General features: G+C 45.1%; 1 protein-coding gene across 3 annotated transcripts in view; it reads left to right on the top strand.

Moving 5' to 3' along the window:
• Nucleotides 1-18,399, top strand: part of LOC146398133 (uncharacterized) — a 153,327-nt gene that overhangs the window by 73,062 nt on the left and 61,866 nt on the right. Inside the window, exons 3-4 of one of the 3 annotated variants that reach the window (XM_084984507.1) lie at nucleotides 3,090-3,178; nucleotides 5,625-5,706. The exons of 1 other annotated variant lie outside the window; for it this stretch is intronic. In XM_084984507.1, the coding sequence (XP_084840633.1) occupies nucleotides 3,090-3,178; nucleotides 5,625-5,634 (99 nt within the window). In that variant the 3' untranslated portion in view covers nucleotides 5,635-5,706. Of the gene's footprint in view, nucleotides 1-3,089; nucleotides 3,179-5,623; nucleotides 5,707-18,399 lie in introns of those variants that run through there. One more of the 3 variants, XR_014821167.1, reaches the window with a different exon arrangement.

Genomic DNA, 18,399 nt, shown 5'->3' with positions numbered 1-18,399 from the left:
ATTTTTTATTAAATGATGTGGCGAATGACACCACTGTTTTCAACAGTGCTGTTCCTTTCTGACTTTTTTTTTTTTTCTTTTAGGGCTGCACCTGCAACATTAAAGTTTCCCAGCTAGGGGTTGAATTGGAGCTGCAGCTGCCAGTCTATGCCACAGCCACAGCAACATGGGATCCGAGCTGCATCTCCTATCTACACCACAGCTTACAGCAACAGCGGATCCTTAATCCACTGAGTGAGGCCAGGGATCGAACCCACGTCCTCAGGGATGCTAGTCATGTTCTTAACCTCCTGAGCCACAGTGGGAACTCCTCTGCCATTTTTTTGAGAGGGAGAAAGAAGGGAAGAGAGTGAGGGGGTCTGGTTAGTTTCTTAATTCATGGGTTTTGCATTATGTCAGAGTCCCTCCCTCAAGGTTGGCTTCATGGGCAGATGGCCTTAGAAGGCTTGGCACTTGGTGTAAGGCTTTGGAATTCTTCATAATTTTGAACAAGGGTCCTGCATTTTTATTTTGCACTGGGCCCTGCCCTGGGCCCTGAGCATGAACTTATTGCACCTGCAACAGTAAGAGAGTAAGTGGCTGAGGTAGGTGTTGGGAGGAGCTCATGTTCTCTTTCACTTCCCCATCACCACAATCTCTTTATAACCTAAGAAATAAAAAGAGATAACCCAGGCCTTCTGGGGAATTGGACTCAATAATGCATTAGCTGATGGCGTTCTAAAACTGAATGCCAAGGAAGGCTAAATGCTGTAAATGTGTAACAAAACACCCTTCACCATGGGACAAAGAGTAAGTTTCTAAGTCAACATGTATAAGCAGCCCCACCCGCCCAGCCATCTCCACACTGTTACCATTATCCACACTGTTTGCACAAAGCTGGGGTACACCTGGGCAGCGCCCGTGAGTCAGCTGGGCCCATTCATCTTGAAAGTTTTATGTGGGTGAGAGTTAAACGTTAACTTGCTTCTATTTTGTCAAAAGTTTTAATAAAATGTGAAAATAGACTGGTAGTTCTTACCATGTGATCCAGCAATCCCACTCCTGGGCATATATCTGGACAAAACCACAGTTCAAAAAGATATGGCCAACTCTAAGTTCATAGCAGCCCTGTTCACAATGGCCAAGACATGGAAACGACCTAAGTGTCCATCGACAGATGAGTGGATTGAAAGATGTGGTAATATATGCAATGGAATACTACTCAGCCATAAAAAAGAATGAAATGATGCCATTTCAGCAATTTGGATGCAGCTAGAGATTCTCATTCTAAGTGAAGTAAGTTCAAAAGAGAAAGACAAATACTGTATGATAGCACTTATATGTGGAATCTAAAATATGGTGCAAATGAACCAAGATACAAAACAGAAACAGACCCACAGACATAGAGAACAGACTTGTGGTTGCCAAGGAGGGGCGGGGAGGGAGTGGGATGGATTGGAGTTTGGGGTTAGTAGATGCAGACTATTACATTTGAAATGGATAAGCAACGATATCATACTGTACAGCACAGGGAATTATATCCAATCTCCTGGGATAGAACATGGTGGAAAATAATATAAAAATATATAATATATAATAATAATAAAATATATATATGACTGAGTCACTTTGCTGTACAGCAGAAGTTGGCACAACATTGTGAATCAATTACACTTTAATTTTTAAAAAGTATTTTGATAGTTCTAGTCTTCAGACCCCAAATCAAATGCTTTGAGCCAACTCAAAGTTTTGAGACATAAGTCATTTAATTTTTTTTCTTTTTAAAATTTTTTTGGCTGCCCTGCATCATATGGACGTTCCAGGCTAGGGATTGAGTTTGAGTTTCAGCTTTGATCTACACTGCAGCTGTGGCAACCAGGCTGGGGATCGAACCTGCACCCTGGCACTGCTGAAATGCCATAAATCCCCTTGTACCATAGCGGGAACTCCTAAGTCATTTAATTTTACACTAATCTGCTTGGCAATGTTTGTAATGCCTTAATCTCAGTTTCTTTTGTGCACCAGCAGCATCAGCTTCCCCTGGGAGCTGGTTAGAAATGTAGATCTTGGGGGAGACTTATTCAATAAAAATCTGCATTTTCAAAAGATCCAACAGCTGGATCGCTTGGTTGGGGAGTCAGGGGCAGGACGTCTAACTGTTCACAGGTGCATGAACTTACTGCCTGAGCCCACCTGGAGAGTGATGGGGAAGCAGGGGTCCCCAGGTGTGGTCCCCAAATGGGCGGCATCAGCACCTCCTGGGAACCTGTTATAAATACAAGATCTTAACCCCACTTGACTCTCTGGATCAGAGACCCTGGGGTTGGGAGCCCAGCCATCTGTGTCTTAAATCCTCTAGGTAATTTTCTGAGAACCACTGCTGGAAAGTCATGGTAGTAGTGATGTAGGAAGATGTTTCAATTGGTTGTTTTGATTTTTGAATGCTTTATTTTGTGAGGCAGAGTCCGGTGTTGAAGTAGACATTTCATAAGGCAACAATTCTAACTTTGAAAGCCTCTGTAATGCTCTGATTTAACTCCATCAGTTGAAATTTATTTTTGAGGGAGATTTGAGCAAAGGAAGGGATTAGAAAGACACTAAATTGTTGGAACAAAAGAAGTGAATGAAATGACCTGGGATTGTCACCTCCCAGGGCAATGAGTGAAAGGAAAAGCCTTTTTTTTTTTTTTTTTCTTTTTATGGCTACACCCATGACATATGGAAGTTGCTGGGCTAGGGGTTGAATGGGAGCTGCAACTGTGGACCCGTGCCACAGCCACAGAAACGTCGGATCAGAGCCACATCTGTGACCTATGCTGCAAGCTCGTGCCAAAGCCGGATCTTTAACCCACTGAGCGAGGCCAGGGATCGAACCCACAACCTCAGGGACACTATATCAGGTTCTTAACCTGCTGAGCCACAATGGGAACTCATCTGTTTCTGTCCTCGTGGAAATTGGATTCAGAGGAGGGGGGCCGAGGTGAATCCATTGTCATGAGGATAATTCATGCTATGGAGACAAATGGAGGGGTCTGGGGTTGGGGTTGGCATTGGGGAGGGTGCACTTGTATTCAGAGTAATTAGGGCTGGCTTCACTGATATTTCCATAGGGTGAAGGATCTTCCGGGGCAAAGGTTCGGAGGTGTGAGTGCAGATGGAGCAGCAGGTGGCTCAGAGCCAAAGGATGGAAAGAAGAATGGTAAGAAAGGGGGTCGGAGGTAAAGGGTGATAGTGAGCAGACAGCGTTGTCTTTCAAGGACTGTGGCTTTTAGTCTGTAAAGTGGGCAGGCATTGACCTCGGTCTGTAGAATGATGCCTTCTATCTTTAAAAAGAGATTTATAGATCACCCTTTGTAAATACTGATCTTAAATGAATAGAATAGATAATATACCACCTTTTCCAAAGTGTGTTTTTCTTTACAATCATTATTTGAGAGGGGGAAGGAATGTTGTCACTGAAAGTGATGTCCAGCTCGTTGCTGCTCTCAAGCCAGTTTCTGCTCTAAAGCCAATAAAGAGACAAGGTTGGTAGAAAGGAAAGTTTGCTTTAGTTTGGATGCCGGCAACTGGGGGGCCAAGGAGGCGGACACCCGTCCAAAGGGACTTCTGACACCCCCCTCCCCCGACGGTCAGTGGGCAAGAGCTTTTATAGGTGGAAGGAGTGGGCCACGTGCAGAACAGCAGGTCGGCTCTGACCGTCGTCTTGAAATTGGTCATGCGATGGTCTGACCAGCGTCATCTTGATTGTTTTAAGTACAGTTAGTCTTCAGTTCCAGGGGCATTTTGTTCCCATTTCCTTGAGGCCACTTCTCAGAGTTGTGGCAGTCTAGTCTTCAGGAAGTTAACTTCTCCCATTTGTTGGGGGTTTCAGTATCTACAAGAACAGCTCATAGGATGTGGCTCAGAATATGGTCTGTAGCCTTTGAGGAGGAATCAAAGTCCTTGACTTTGTTTAATGACTCAACTATTACTATTTGGTCTTTTTTCTCTCCTCCTGTATGTTCTCATTTCTCTGATTAAACTTATTCTTTGACTACAGAGAAAATACAGGCAGAGGACATGAAGTGGGGGGAAGGACTTTACGGTCCTGCTGTTTCAATATCAGTGGTAACACACACACACAGAGTTTTGAACACAACGCCATTAAAATAAAAGCTAAAGAACAAACTAGTAGTGATTCAGGAAGAGACCACTAATGTCTCCCAAATGGGGTCAGACGCTGAAGATCCTGGACACCCAGGCAGAGTCTGAGCAACTGGAGTTGTCTCTCATGCATGCATCCCACTCAGTCCATCCATCCTTCCATCTGCCCCTCTGATCACTAGAAATTGTGAGAACCTGGTGTCATCCAGGTGCAATTGTGGGCCAGCCTGTGATGCCCTGAGGGGTCACGGTCCAGGCAGAGGCCAGCTTAGGGCTTGTGGGGGAATGAAGATGCGGGCACCTGGTGAAAAAGGGAGCCAGGTGGGGATGGGAACAGACAACAGGCTACTGTGCCACAGATGCCATCCGGCCGAGATGGTGTTCTCGGCACAACAGATCATTACTTGACTCTGAAGCAGCTTTCACTTTGCTTGGAAAAATGCCTTTCAGGCTTATTCACAGCCTTTGCCTTTATTCCATCATCACCAAACGATTTTCTCACATCGAATTTAGTTTATTGATACATGAATCATCAGACACACGTGCAATGGACAATGCTAAAGCACCGACACCAACACCACTTCCATCATGAATGAATAGGGATTGTTACCGAACCAAACTTGGCTCTCCTTGCCCGTGGAGCAGTCAAGCCCATCTGTTGACACCAGGTTGGGAAGGAAAGTGCAGGATTGATTGCAGGGGGCCCAGCAAGGAATCTAGTGCTCCAAGGACCCAGATTCCCTAATGGGAAAAGGGTGAGGGTGTGGGTTGTGGGGTGAGGGCTTAGCTCATGAACCCTCTTCTATTTGATTGGTGGTGAGGTAACCGGGAGTCAACATCATCAACCTTCTGGGGTCTGCATGCTGTGATCGGCCTACTATTTTATTTTATTTTATTTTATTTTATTTTATTTTATTTTATTTTATTTTATTTTATTTTATTTTATTTTATTATTTTTGCTTTTTAGGGCTGCCCCTGAGGCATGTGGAAGGCTAGGGGTCAAATAGGAGCTGCAGCTGCTGGCCTATGCCACTGCCACAGCAATGCAGGATCCAAGCTGGGTCTGTGACCTACACCAACAGCTCATGACAATGCTGGATCCTTAACCCCCTGAGTGAGGCCAGGGATCGAACCCACACCCTCATGGAAACTAGTTGGGTTCGTTTCTGCTGAGCCACAGTGGGAACTCCAGTGTACAATTTTAGTATCTGCACAGTCGCTCAAGGATGTGGCTCAGAATATTATCTCTTGTCCCTGAGAAGGAACTAAAGGTCCTTAACTTTTATGGCTCAATGATTATTATTTTGTTTTGCTTGATTTCCTCTGTGTTTTCTCACTTCTCTGATTAAATTTATTCTTTGGAACTCGGGGAAAGCTGAGGAGGCTAAAGTTTTTTGACAAGAAGCAGGCAGAGGGCGTGGGGGGTGGGGAGTCTGTCCATGGGGTCCTGCTTGGTTACAGGGTCTTTTGTTAATGGGGTTTATGGGGTTCCATTCCTTTAGCTCCTCGTGAACCCTGAGCAGACCCGAGAAAGTCAAATCTCCGAACCTTTGATATTTGAGGACCGGACCTTTGCCAACAGAGGTGTGTTGAATGAATAAGCCTATGAAGTGCTGACTCTGGAAGGCTCATTCGCTAAGATTCTGTCCTTACCTGCTGTAAGTACAGATGCACACCTACAGCCGCGGGTGTGTAGCACTGACAGCCACACAAGGAAACACAGCACAATAACACCCGGTATTGCGTCGCACGAAACGAGCTGTCTGAGGAAGGGGCTAAAAGATCCCAAACTTCAGGACAGGGCTATGAAGGGATCCTAGATAAAGTTTGGTTACTTGTCTAACGTTGTAAGTACACAGTTGATGGTTTATAAGTAAATGAATGAGTACGAAGTTTATTTTTATTTTTTTGCTTTTTTTAGGGCCCCACCCATGGCATATGGATGTTCTCAGGCTAGGGGTTGAATCAGAGCTGTAGCTTCCAGTCTAGGACACAGCCACAGCCACAGCCACACAGGATCCGAGCTGCGTCTGCGACCTACACCACAGCTCATGGCAACGCCGGATCGTTAACCCACTGAGCAAGGCCAGGGATCGAACCCACAACCTCATGGTTCCTAGTTGGATTCGATTCCTCTGCACCATAGGGGGAACTCCAAAGGTTAATTTATTTTAAAGGGGACAACATTTCTCTGTGTTCTCCTTAAAAACCCTCCCTGTTTTTATGGTGTCTACTACCAATGAAAATTTATTTTACTATGTTCTTTCTTCTAAAGAAGTAATCTGATTGCATATTTCTATAGGTAAATGAACATACTTAGTCCTGGGAAAGAATTCAGGACCTAGAGTCAAGAGACGTAGGGTTTTATTCTCTGTGTTACTGTGGCCAAGTTTCTTTATCTTTCAGGACGCAATATCACTGAAGATAAAATGAATCATTTGGGCTCTAAAGTCTTTTTAAAAGTTTTTATTTTACAGTTTATTAGTATAGAGAAACTCTACATTACATTAAATTGGAGCTAAAAATCTATTCCTACATTCGAAAATAGCATTTTACATTTCTTCATTTTTTTAAAGCAATCACATAAAAATTCTGAAAAGAAACACTTATTTTAATTTTAAAAGGTGTGTACACCTACATATATCCTGGGATGTTATTATTTTTTTTTTTAAGACTTAAGAAAATTTTTATTTTTAATTTAATTTTTATTATAATTGATTTACAGGGTTGTATCAATTTCTGCTGTATGGCAGAGTGACCCAGTCATGCATATATATATATATATATATATATACACACATTCTTTTTCTCATACTATTTTCCATCATGTTCTATCCCAAGAGATTGGATAGAATTAGGTCCCTGTGCTCAAATGACTTTAAACGAAATACCGTATTTATTGTCGTCTTGCTCCCTCTGCTGGATGATTGGCTTTCTGCTTTGCTCTTATAATGAATTCACTGTGTAGCTATAGAATTTTTTTCCTTTTTTAAAAAAAAAATCCTCCCCCCAAACTTGTATCGTATTATAACTAGACTCAGGAGAAACCCTAAACCCTTTGACCTAGAGGTTCCCCTCCATAAGCTGCACCTTGAAACTCCTGGGGGCTTGATGTCATAGGCTGAGGATATTTATATATTCAGGCTCTTACTGTGTTCGGTGTTCCTGATCTGGAGCGTGGCCTTTGGCCACAGAGTCCTCTAACCCAAGAAATCAGGAGCCATTGATCTGTGTGTTTTTAACCTGGGGACCATTACTTTAAACCATCCTGGACACGTTAAGGAATCCGAGTATCCGAGTATCAGACCAGCTCAGGCTATGTATGGGTCCTGGACTTGATCCTTCAAGTAAGTCTCCATGGAATTTGCCTTCAGAATCCTGCCAAATTCTAAGACAGTTGGGTGATGGAGTTGCTGTCCTACCCTTCTTCTTCTTCTTTTTTTAATTAGAGTATAGTTGATTTACAGTGTTGCGTCCATTTCTGCTGTACAGCTTAGTGACCCAGTCCTACATACATATACATTCTTTTTCTCGTAGTATCTCCCATCATGGTCTATCCCAAGAGACTGGATGTAGTTGCCTGTGCTGTTCAGCAGGACCTCACTGCTTATCCAGTCTAAATGGAATGGTTTGCATCCACCAACCCCAAACTCCCCGTCCATCCCCCTTCCTCCCCTCTCCCCCTTGGCAACCGTTACGTCTGTTTTCTGTGTCTGCAAGTGTGTTTCTGTTTTGTAGATAGGTTTGTTTGTGCCATATTTTAGATTCCACCCAACCCCAGAGTGATGGGAGGACTTTGAAGTAAAACCACAATCAAAACGGGAGGGCAGGAGCGGCCGCTGCTCGCATCGCCTCCCCTTCTGCTGTGATTGCTATCTTACTTCACAGTCTTCCTATCACTCCTGCGGTTTTTGTGAATCTTGCACTGACAAGCCTGAAAAATGGGCCCACAAGAGTGCTTATTATCTAGGCTGCTGGGGTCATGAAATCCAGATTTATGTCGATCTTGTTGAAAAACAAACATTAACAAGTCAACATGTTAATTTGCTTAGTATTCTGATTTCTTTTTTGGTCTTTCTGTGGCCGCATTTGGGACATATGGAAGTTCCTGGGCTAGGGGTCAATGCCTATGCCATAGCCACAGCCACGCCACATCCAAGCTGCATCTGTGACCGCCACTGCAGCTTGCGGCAATGCCGGATCTTTAACCCACTAAGCGAGGCTAGGGATCGAACCCTCATCCTCCTGGATACCAGTCGGGTGCTTAACCCACTGAGCCGCAAGGGAAACTCCAGTATTCCAATTTTTAAAATGTTTTGCTTCCCAGATGCTTCCACTTTCAAGTCAGAGGTCCCTGCCCTCTTAATGCTTGGTCTGTGGCACAGTCTGTGTCTCTCCAGCCCTTGACTGTCCCTGGTCCCCATAGCATGGTCCCCAAAGCAGCCCCAAGCTACCATCAATGGGGGTTTTACTTCCCCTGTTAGTAGACAGAGAATGAGGCCACGTGAGGTCATGAGTTTAAAGTCTCTTTCCTGGGAGTTCTCATCGTGGCTCAGTGGTTGATGAACCCAACTAGTATCCATGAGGACATGGGTCCAATCCCTGGCCTCACTCAGTGGGTTAAGAATCCGGCATTGCCGTGAGCTGTGGTGTAGGTCACAGACGTGGCTCAGATCCCGAGTTGTGGTGGCTGTGGTGTAGGCCGGTGGCTACAGCTCTGATTGGACTCCTCGCCTGGGAACCTCCAAATGCCACATGTGTGGCCCTCAAAAGACAGAAAGACAAAACAAAACAAAAACAAACAAACAAAACCTCTTTCCCAAAGCTCCTTTATGAGGATGCTTGTGTTCAGAAGAAAAAAAAAAAAAAACTAATTAAAAAGCATTTATGTATCACGTGGAGCAGAGTTGCCTAAATGCCAAAAGAAAAAAAAAACAAACACCAAAAACCCTCAAAACTTTAAAATCCTAGCCTCTGCTTTCACTGATCAGAGGAACTCAAGGGATGCCCTGGGGAAAAGTGTGAGGCCAGAGGGTTTCTGTCCAGTGTCCGCAGCCCGGGGGGAAGGAGTACTTCCTCCAGCTCCGCACCTCCAGGCTCTCCAGTGTGTCCTTGTCAATTGTTGATGACCTTATATCCAGGTTGTTGGTATTCAAACAGTGGAATATCAGCAAGTTCATCCCCTGTGAACTATTTCAGAACAAACCCCTGGGTCGCTATTCCATTTCAAGTGAGGAAACAACTTCTTTGCCTTTGTATTCGATGAGCTATTGTATTCAATGAGCTATGGGTGGGGAGGGAGGCTTATAGGAGAGACGAGAAAACCTGGTGATTCTGTCTAGGTGGCCATTCTTTTTTTTTTTTTTTTGTCTTTTTGCCATTTCTTGGGGAGCGGCATATGGAGGTTCCCAGGCTAGGGGTCTAATCAGAGTTGTAGCTGCCAGCCTACACCACAGCCACAGCAACATGGGATCCGAGCCACGTCTGCAACCTACACCACAGCTCATGGCAACGCCGGATCATTAACCCACTGAGCAAGGGCAGGGACCGAACCCGCAACCTCATGGTTCCTAGTCGGATTCGTTAACCACTGCGCCACGACGGGAACTCCGGTGGGCGTTCTTTCTCACCGTACCTGTTGTACAAACTACTGCATTTAAAGTTGCTACCATGCCTCGAGCATGAATTGTGAGGGTTCGATATTCTTTTATTTTGTCAAGGGGCCGTGTGGCTCTTGATCCTCCTTCAACCTGAGTTCTGATGGGGAGAAAGAATGTTGAATTCTGGCCTAAGTTGCCCCCGTGGTCAGCAGGGGGCGCTCTTACCCTTTGCATCTCATCAGGGCTGAAAGCAGCCCTTCCAGAGCATCGAGGGAAACCTGTTTGTGAGTCACCCTTACCAGCCTCCCTACTCTGTTCACATTGGCGTTTTGCAAAGAGCAGCATTACTTCCTGGTAAGTCACCTGGGAAAGCCTTTGGCAAACTCGACAATTTTAAAAGTAAAAAGCAAAATATATCTTTTATCTTGGTTGACTTATGCCAGATGCATGGATTGGATTACCCAGATGAAAGGCAGATCCTTTTCAACCTTTTGAATTATTACACCCTAAACCATCCAGGTGTTCTTTAAATTAGCCATGTTTGCATTTGGCCACGTGCAAAGTAGTCCAAGGCCCTCTCAACTGTGGGACATTTTTAATAACCTGCCCATTTTGTTGCTGGAACTCAGCCTCTGCTTGCTGGTGCCCAAGAGAGATGCGGAGACAAGAGTTTTGGGTGAAGGAGAAAAAAAAAAATAGCTTTATCACTTTACCAGGCAAAGGAGGGTCACAGCAGGCTAGTGCCTCAAAGGCTCTGCCCCCCTTAGGAGAGATCGGGAGGTGGTTTTATAGTTTGGGGAGTGAAAAATAGGGCCGCAGATAAGGATCAGGGTAGAGGCAAGCTTGCATTGTTTTCAAAGCTGGTGTTCAGCGGTGTGGCGTCTTCTTTCTGGAATAAAGAATGCTTCATTAACATCTTTCAGTTGTTGGGGGTTTTAGTTTTGTAGAACTCAAAGATATTGTTATCTGTATTCCTTGAGGGACCACGACCCTGCCCCAAAGCTACACTATTGTTTCTCGACACCCCCCCCCCCATCCCCTCCCTTCCTGATCAGCACCTGTTTGAACCTGCCCTTTGGAACTTGGGGAAGGTCCTGGAGGCTGAAGCTCATTCCCTAAAAACAAGAGATGGGGGACACAGAAACGCTTGTGTGTCCAGAGCCCACAGGGCCCTGCTTGGCTTCACTTTCCATGGGAAAGATGCTGGTATAGATGGGCCAGACCAGTCCTGCTGTAATTTCAACTCATTTTCACCTGCTGCAGTAACTAGAGATGGGGTTGGCACTTTTTTTCCCCCCTTTCAAGGCCGGATGGTAAATATTTTAGGGTTTGTGGGCTGGAGAGATGCTGCTGTCACTTCTCAACTCTGCAGCTGTAGCCCAAAGTAGCAGATAAAACCATAGAAGCAAGTGGGTGTGGCTGTGTCCTAATGACATTTTGTTCGCTTATTTATTTATTTAAGGGAATCTTATTTTTTATTTTATTAAAATTTTTATTATAGTTGATTTACAGTGTTGTGTCCATTTCTGCTGTATAGCAGAGTGACCCAGTCCTACATATATATACATTCTTTTTCTCATACTGTCTCCCATCATGGTCTATCCCAAGAGGCTGGATATAGTTCCCTGTGCTGTTCAGCAGGACCTCATTGCTTATCCAGTCTAAATGGAATAGTTTGCGTCTACTAACCCCAAACTCCCCGTCCATCCCACTTCCTCCCCTCCTCCCGGGGCCGTACCCGGGGCCGTGCAGAAATTTCCAGGCCAGGGATTGAACCCTAGTCTTCTCGGTGACCCATGCTGTTGCAGTGACAGTGCCATAGGCTTAACCCACTGCACCACAAGCGAACTCCTGAAACTTTATTTATTTATTTATGTCTTTTTTTTTTTTTTTTGGTCTTTTTGAGGCCGTGCCCGAGGCATATGGAGGTTCCCAGGCTAGGGGTCCAATTGGAGCAGTAGCTTTCAGTGTACGCCACGGCCACCACAACACCAGATCTGAGCCGAATCTGCAACCTACACTACAGCTCACGGCAACGCCGGATTCTTAACCCACTGAGCGAGGCCAGGGATCGACCCTCAACCTCATGGTTCCTAGTGGGATTCGTTTCCGCTGCGCCACGACAGGAGCTCCTATTTATTTATGTCTTTTTAGGGCCGCAGCCTGAGGCGTATGGAGGTTCCCAGGCTAGGGGTCAAATTGGAGCTGTAGCCGCTGGCCACAGCCTCAGCCACAGCCATGCCAGATCCTTAACCCACTGAGCAAGGCCAGGGATCGAACTCACGTCCTCATGGATACTGGTCAGATTCGTTTCCCCCGAGCCACGATGGGAACAGCTATTTATTTATCTATTTTGACTTTTATTGGAGTAGAGTAGACCTCCAAGGTTGTGTTCGTTTCAGGTGTAGAGCAAAGGGAATCAGTTATACGTGTCGGTATATCCAGTCTTTTTCCCGTGTAGGATTTTAGAGAATGTTGAGTCGAGCTCCCTGTGCCCTGTAGGAGGGTCCTTGTTAGTTTTCCACTTGATATGCAGTAGCGGGTATGTGTTTCTCCCATCCTCCTAGTTTACCCCCTCCCCGATGGTTTCCCTTCAGTAACCATAAGTCTAATTTTGAAATCTATGAGTTTGCAAAACTTTATTTATAATTTTCCCAACTGTTGACATACATAGATATTAAAAAATTTAATATCTTCCCTCTATGTGTTATTTTATAATCTCAAACTTTTATCTTAGAGGAAAGGGTGGGGGAAAAAATATAATTGTAATGTATACATGTAAGGATAACCTGACCCCCTTGCTGTACAGTGGGAAAATAAAAATTAAAAAAAAAATTATCATTTTTTAAATTTTTTGCTTCCTGGGGACCCATGTGCGGCATATGGAAGTTCCCAGGCTAGGGGTCAAATCGGATCTGCAGCTGCCAGCCTACGCCACAGCCACAGCAACACCAGATCTGAGCCACCTCTCTGACCTACCCGGCAGCTCATGGCAGCGAGGATCCATAACTCGCTGAGCAAGGCCAGGGATTGAACTCGAATCCTCACGGATACTAGTCAGGTTCTCAACCTGCTGAGCTGCCGCAGGAACTCCTCAAACTCTTTTACAGTTAACAAGAAAATCATCAAGTCGGAATGTCCAGCTGGTTCCATTCCTACTTGGAATTGAAGCCTGGTCGCCCTCACAACGTTCCTGGAAAGTGTCATCGCCCTTAAATTGGAAAGGTCAGGCTTTGTATTTTTCCTGTAGGCAAAGCCTTGGCTCCAAAGAACAGAGAGGATGATAAAAGTCCACGGAAGTTCTGAAGCAGATAACACAACAATTTGCAAACCAGTACTGCTGGAATTGTGAACTTTTCATCCTTCCATTCATTGCGTCTTTGAATCCATATGTTAAAAGAAAGATGTGGCATTCCTGTCATGGCGCGGAAACGAATCTGGCTAGGAACCGTGAGGTTGCGGGTTTGATCCCTGGCCTCGCTCAGTGGGTTAAGGATCCGGCATTGCTGTGGCTGTGGTGTAGGCCGGCAGCTGTAGCTCCGATTAGACCCCCTAGCCTGGGAACCTCCATATGCAGTGGGTGCAGCCCTAAAAAAGCAAAAAAAAAAAAAAAAAAAAAAAAAAAGAAGAAGAAAGATGCCTCAGTATAAAATCACAAGCACTGACTGGCCTGAAATATCCCAGAAAATTCTGGTTTAAGATTTTTCTAGGAGTTGATCCAAGAACATTTTTCTTTCTGCTTTTGATCTGTCGAAAGATACACAAAATACTTGGATGCCTTAAAGATCCAGATGCCAATGTGGAAATAATCTCTGACAAGTTACCTTGTAAAGGGAGCCAGCATTGAGAGCCGGGATCATCGCAAAGGCAGGAACTGGAGCTTTTGTCTTGACTGCCTGACCTCAAACCCATTTTTGTACTTGTTTTGTGAATGATTCTGTTTTTTCCAGGTTTGAGCGGGTTTGGGGGGGACCAAGGTAACACGACTGCTGCCTGGGGTTGGGGTCCCTCTCCCTTCCTCCTAAACCTGCCCCCCCAAACCTCTGATAGCAGGAGGTTTCAGGTCCCCCTCCATCCCCTCAAAGGGACATTTAGCTGGGGCTGACCACCGAGGAGAGGAAATGAGGAGTGATCAACAGACACTCTGGAGGTGCTTTTATGTCGAGATGATTTTTCAAAATATTTTAATGATTTTTATTTTTTCTGTTATAGCTGGTTTACAGTGTTCTGTCAATTTTCTACTGTAGAGCCAGGTGACCCAGTCACACATACATATATACATTCTTTTTCTCACATTATCATGCTCCGTAATAAGTGAATAGATGTAGTTTATACTGAGATGATTTGATATAAATATATAAATGCCAGAGGTTACTTGGGGGGCACCCAAACAAAGCTGGGGAGGGAGGCAAGATGGGAAGACCTGTGAGCCCCAAACCTCCCCTGCTCTGAGACCCAGACAAGCGCAGGGTGCCTTCCAGACATCATTTGGATCCTTAAAGCATAGCAGAGACCACACAGAGAGGTTTATTTCCAAGGAGCTATGGGAGTAGGCTCTGAGCTCTCCCCCCAGCATGCTCCTGGTGGGGCGAGGCCAGGTAGATCTGACTCCAAGCATGACCAGGAAGGTGCTGGAAGTGTATGGGGAGCAAAGCCTTGAACTCCCAGCCCTGAGCTCCATTGTTCCCCAGCTTCAGGCATCTGTGGGTCCCCCTCAACCAGCCTCCTAGCGGCTGGACCCCTAGATGGATCTCAGGCTTGTGGAGGAGCCCATTCCCAGCCTCCTCCTGCCTGATGGCTCTGCAGGTGCCTTTCTAGAGGCTGTCCCTGCTGTAAAAAGAGTGAACAGGCCTGTGCTGGTCACTGAAGGGCTTATTTCTTCTGCTTCCTGTGATGGGGGAGGGGAGGGACTCTGGAACCTGCTATTGGAAGGCAGCCCCTGTTTGTGCTCTGACACAGGGCTCTGTCCTGGCCACTTGGACCTCTGGTTGGCCCAGGGACAGTGTGGCTGGGGTGGAGGAGAGAAGACTTGAGTGTTGCCATCTTGGGTCGTGTTGGCGTTAGGTGCATCCAGACTAGAAGTGGGGGCAGAGGAGGAAGACAGATGGTGCTTTGTCTCCCGTAGAAAGGCTTCTTCCAGAACCTTCCAACCGCCTAAGATTGCGAGGGAAGAAGGGACAGAGTGAGAAATGGAATCGCCTGTGTCCCCACACTAAGGTCTTTTACCGGGGGTCCCGCCCCTGTACACGCAGGAGCCATTGCAATGCGCCCTCCTTCCCCAGCGCAGCCCACCCGTAGATGCGTTACCTCCCCCAACTCTTCAAACTCTGCTAAGTGCCCTTCATAAACCTTTAGGCGACCACTGTCCTTGTGTGAATGGGAGACCTTTCTTTCAAGAACGAGAATGTAAATCAGTTGAGATCTCCCATGGCTTCCCCAAACACCTGGATTAATGTTTTCTTGGAAGGTCCTTTTTGGGTTTGCCAGCTGATTATTATTTTTGAAGGAGACTAATGACAACCCAGGCCTGTTGTCTACAAAGCTCCTCATTAAGGCATCTTGCACTGCAAACCTGCCCTTCAGGTAGTGACTGCCACCCTCTGGAAAAACAGGCGGGGGCCTCCTGTGGGGGGAAAGGCCATGTGGTCATGGCTGGATGCTTGGGAAGGGTGTGAGGCAGTCATGGGACTGGACTTGGTGGAACCGGGCAGAAGGGGTCGGGGATGGCTCTCTGAACGGGCATGGGAGAAAAACCTCCAGAGGATAGAAAGAGATTGACTGAAGAGACATGCTTTCTCTACGTCTCTCAGCTCAAATCAGTTTCCTTATCATGACACCAGCAAAGGTAGTAATTATCAGGACTGCCTACCATGATTATGGGTGCCAGGAATTGCACTTGGGCAAAGGGACGGTTTTGCATATTTCAGTTTCCTTCTGTGAAGTTCTGACTGCGTGCACTTCCTTGTTTCGTCTTTAGTTTTTTGTCCTTTCTAGGACCACGTCCACAGCATATGGAGGTTCCCAGGCCAGGGGTTGAATTGGAGCTGTTGCTGCCGGCCTACACCAGAGCCACAGCAACACCAGATCTGAGCCACATCTGCGACCTACACCACAGCTCATGGCAATGCCGGATCCTTAACCCACTGAGCGAGGCCAGGGATAGAACCCACGACCCCATGGTTCCTAGTCGGATTCGTTTCCACTGCACCACGATGGGAACTCCTTTTTTTTTTTTTTTTTTTCCTCATGCTACCTTCCATCATGTTCTGTCCCAAGAGATTGGCTATAGTTCTCTGAGCAGTAGGGACAGTAGAACCTCATTGCTTACCCATTCTAAGTGTATTTGTTTTTTAAAAAAAATTATTGGGGTAGAGTTGACTTACAGTGTTGTGTTAGTTTCAGATGTGTAGCAAAGTGAATCAGCTACACGTATACATATATCCACTCTTTTTCTCCATGTAGATTATTATAGGCTATTGAGTAGATTTCCCTGTGCTATAATAGCAGGTTCTTGTTAATTGTCTATCTTATATTCAGCAGTGTGTATACATTATTCCTATCCTCTAATTTATCCCTCCACCCCCCAAGGATTCCCCTATGGTAACCATAATTTTGATTTTGAAATCTGTGAGTTTGTTTCTGTTTTATAAATAAGTTCTTTTGTATCATTTTTACTAGAATCCACAGATAAGTGATATCATATGATATTTGTCTTTGTCTGACTTACTTTGCTTAGTTTGATAATCTCTAGGTCCATCCATGCTGCTGCAAGTGGCCTTATTTCATTCTTGTTTATGGCTGGGTAATATTCCATTGTATATACGTACCACAGCTTCTTCATCCATTCCTCTGTCGATGGACATTTAGGTTTTTTTGCAACCATTTTTGACTTTGTGACACAGTACAAAGAGCCAGTACATTGTACACATTCTGGTTCCACCATTTTTAGCCATATGACCAGAGGTCAATGAATTCAGTCCCTTTGAGCCCCAGTTTCCTCAACTCAAAAATGAGGATAATAATACCTTGTGGGATTGCCATAAGCCTTAAATGAGATTATGAATGAGAAGCTCAGTCAAGAAGAGCTGCTACTGTAAAAATTTCTTTTTCTCTATCTGTGTGTGTATGTCACACACACATTAGTGTTGTGTACACATACTTTACAAGTGAGCATAAATAGACTTGTAGTTTTTATTAGATGACTCATAATTTTATTAGATGGCTCCTAATTTAAATTTCAAAGAGAAGTTTTGGTGAGTAGGCCACTCAGTGTACTGGTATGATTTACACACACTTACACACAAACACATAGACACACACACACACACAGAGTTCTTCAGTAAAACTCCCAGTCTGGTTAGGTCATCAGATCACGAAGTGTGTCAGAGACACTGTCTTCTTTTCCTTTTTGTGTGACCTCACTGCTAATATATTTTAGAAACCCTCTAATCCCTTTCAGAAAGATGGTGACATGTAGATGTTGTAATAGAAATAAATGAGATGGGGAGTGAGTCAGACACGGAAACCATCCCAGGCATCTAGTAAGTCAGAGAAACCAACATTGTTATGATACACAAACAGCCAACAAAACACTTCAGGGTGTTTATGTCTATCATCTATCTATCTTTTACACAAATATGTAAAATCCTAAAAGTATTTTTTTCGGGGCAAGATTTTTATTTTTTTTCTATTATAGTTGGTTTACAGTGTTCTGTCAAATTCTGCTGTATAGCCAAGTGATCCAGTCTGTCTGTCTCTCTCTCTCTCACATACACACAACCTTCTTTTTCTCACATTACCTTCCATCAAGTTCCATCGCACGTGACTAGATGTAGTTCCCTGTGCTGTACAGCAGATCTCATTGCTTATCCCCTCCAAATGCAATGATTTGCATCTACTAACCTCAAACTCTCAGTTCATTCCACTCCTTCCCCCTCCGCCTTAGCAACCACACGTCTGTTCTCCAAGTCTATGAGTTTGCTAAGAGTATTTCTTGATTACAGGCCATCTAAGACTAGTATGTAATGTTCAGTATTGCGAGAAAACATGCCTAGAGTGAATGGACAATATCGAAGGGTCTTAATGACTTAAGTATTTAAACATTATAACTAAATAGCTACCTGGTAATCTTGATCATCTTCATCTGTGTGGTTTCATTTTTTTCCCCCCCTTTTTTTTAGGGCCACACCCATGGCATATGAAAGTTCCCAGGCCCTGGGTCAAATTGGAGCTGTAGCTGCCGGCCTGTGTAGGTTCACCTTTTAGTTTCTTGGTGGAGAAGAGCATTGCTTACCTACACTGAAAAAGATCCCCTTTCGGTGAAACTTGATCTGCGCCTGCGCCTGCGCGGTGCCTGTGGTACTCGCTGGTGCCTGTGGTACTCGTTGTCGGCAGAAGCATTTGCAGAGAAGTTGCTAATGTCCCTGGAATGCGGAACTTAAATGTAGAGTCAAAAGAAATCCAAACTCAAAGACTAGAAGGAGAAGAATTTATCCGGGCTTCCTAACAAGCTCTCAGGGAAGAGCAGAGAATGCCCTCCTCACTGAGTTGGAGTTATTTTTCTTGGTCCTCATTTGTGAAGAGACCTAGAGGACAGCTGTGACCGTGCATGAGCAGTGGCGTCACTCTCTGCCGTCTTCGAAGAGGGAAGACCTTGGCTCTTCTCCTGGCAGCTTTG

The sequence above is a fragment of the Sus scrofa genome, chromosome 12, assembly GCF_054392235.1.
Source record: "Sus scrofa isolate SSC_HxYL_T2T_F1_AM1 chromosome 12, Sscrofa_HxYL_maternal_Yorkshire_Landrace_v2.0, whole genome shotgun sequence".
NCBI classification, from domain to species: domain Eukaryota; kingdom Metazoa; phylum Chordata; class Mammalia; order Artiodactyla; family Suidae; genus Sus; species Sus scrofa.
Note: the sequence above shows the minus strand (reverse complement) of the source record. Positions and strands in the feature narration are given on the sequence as shown.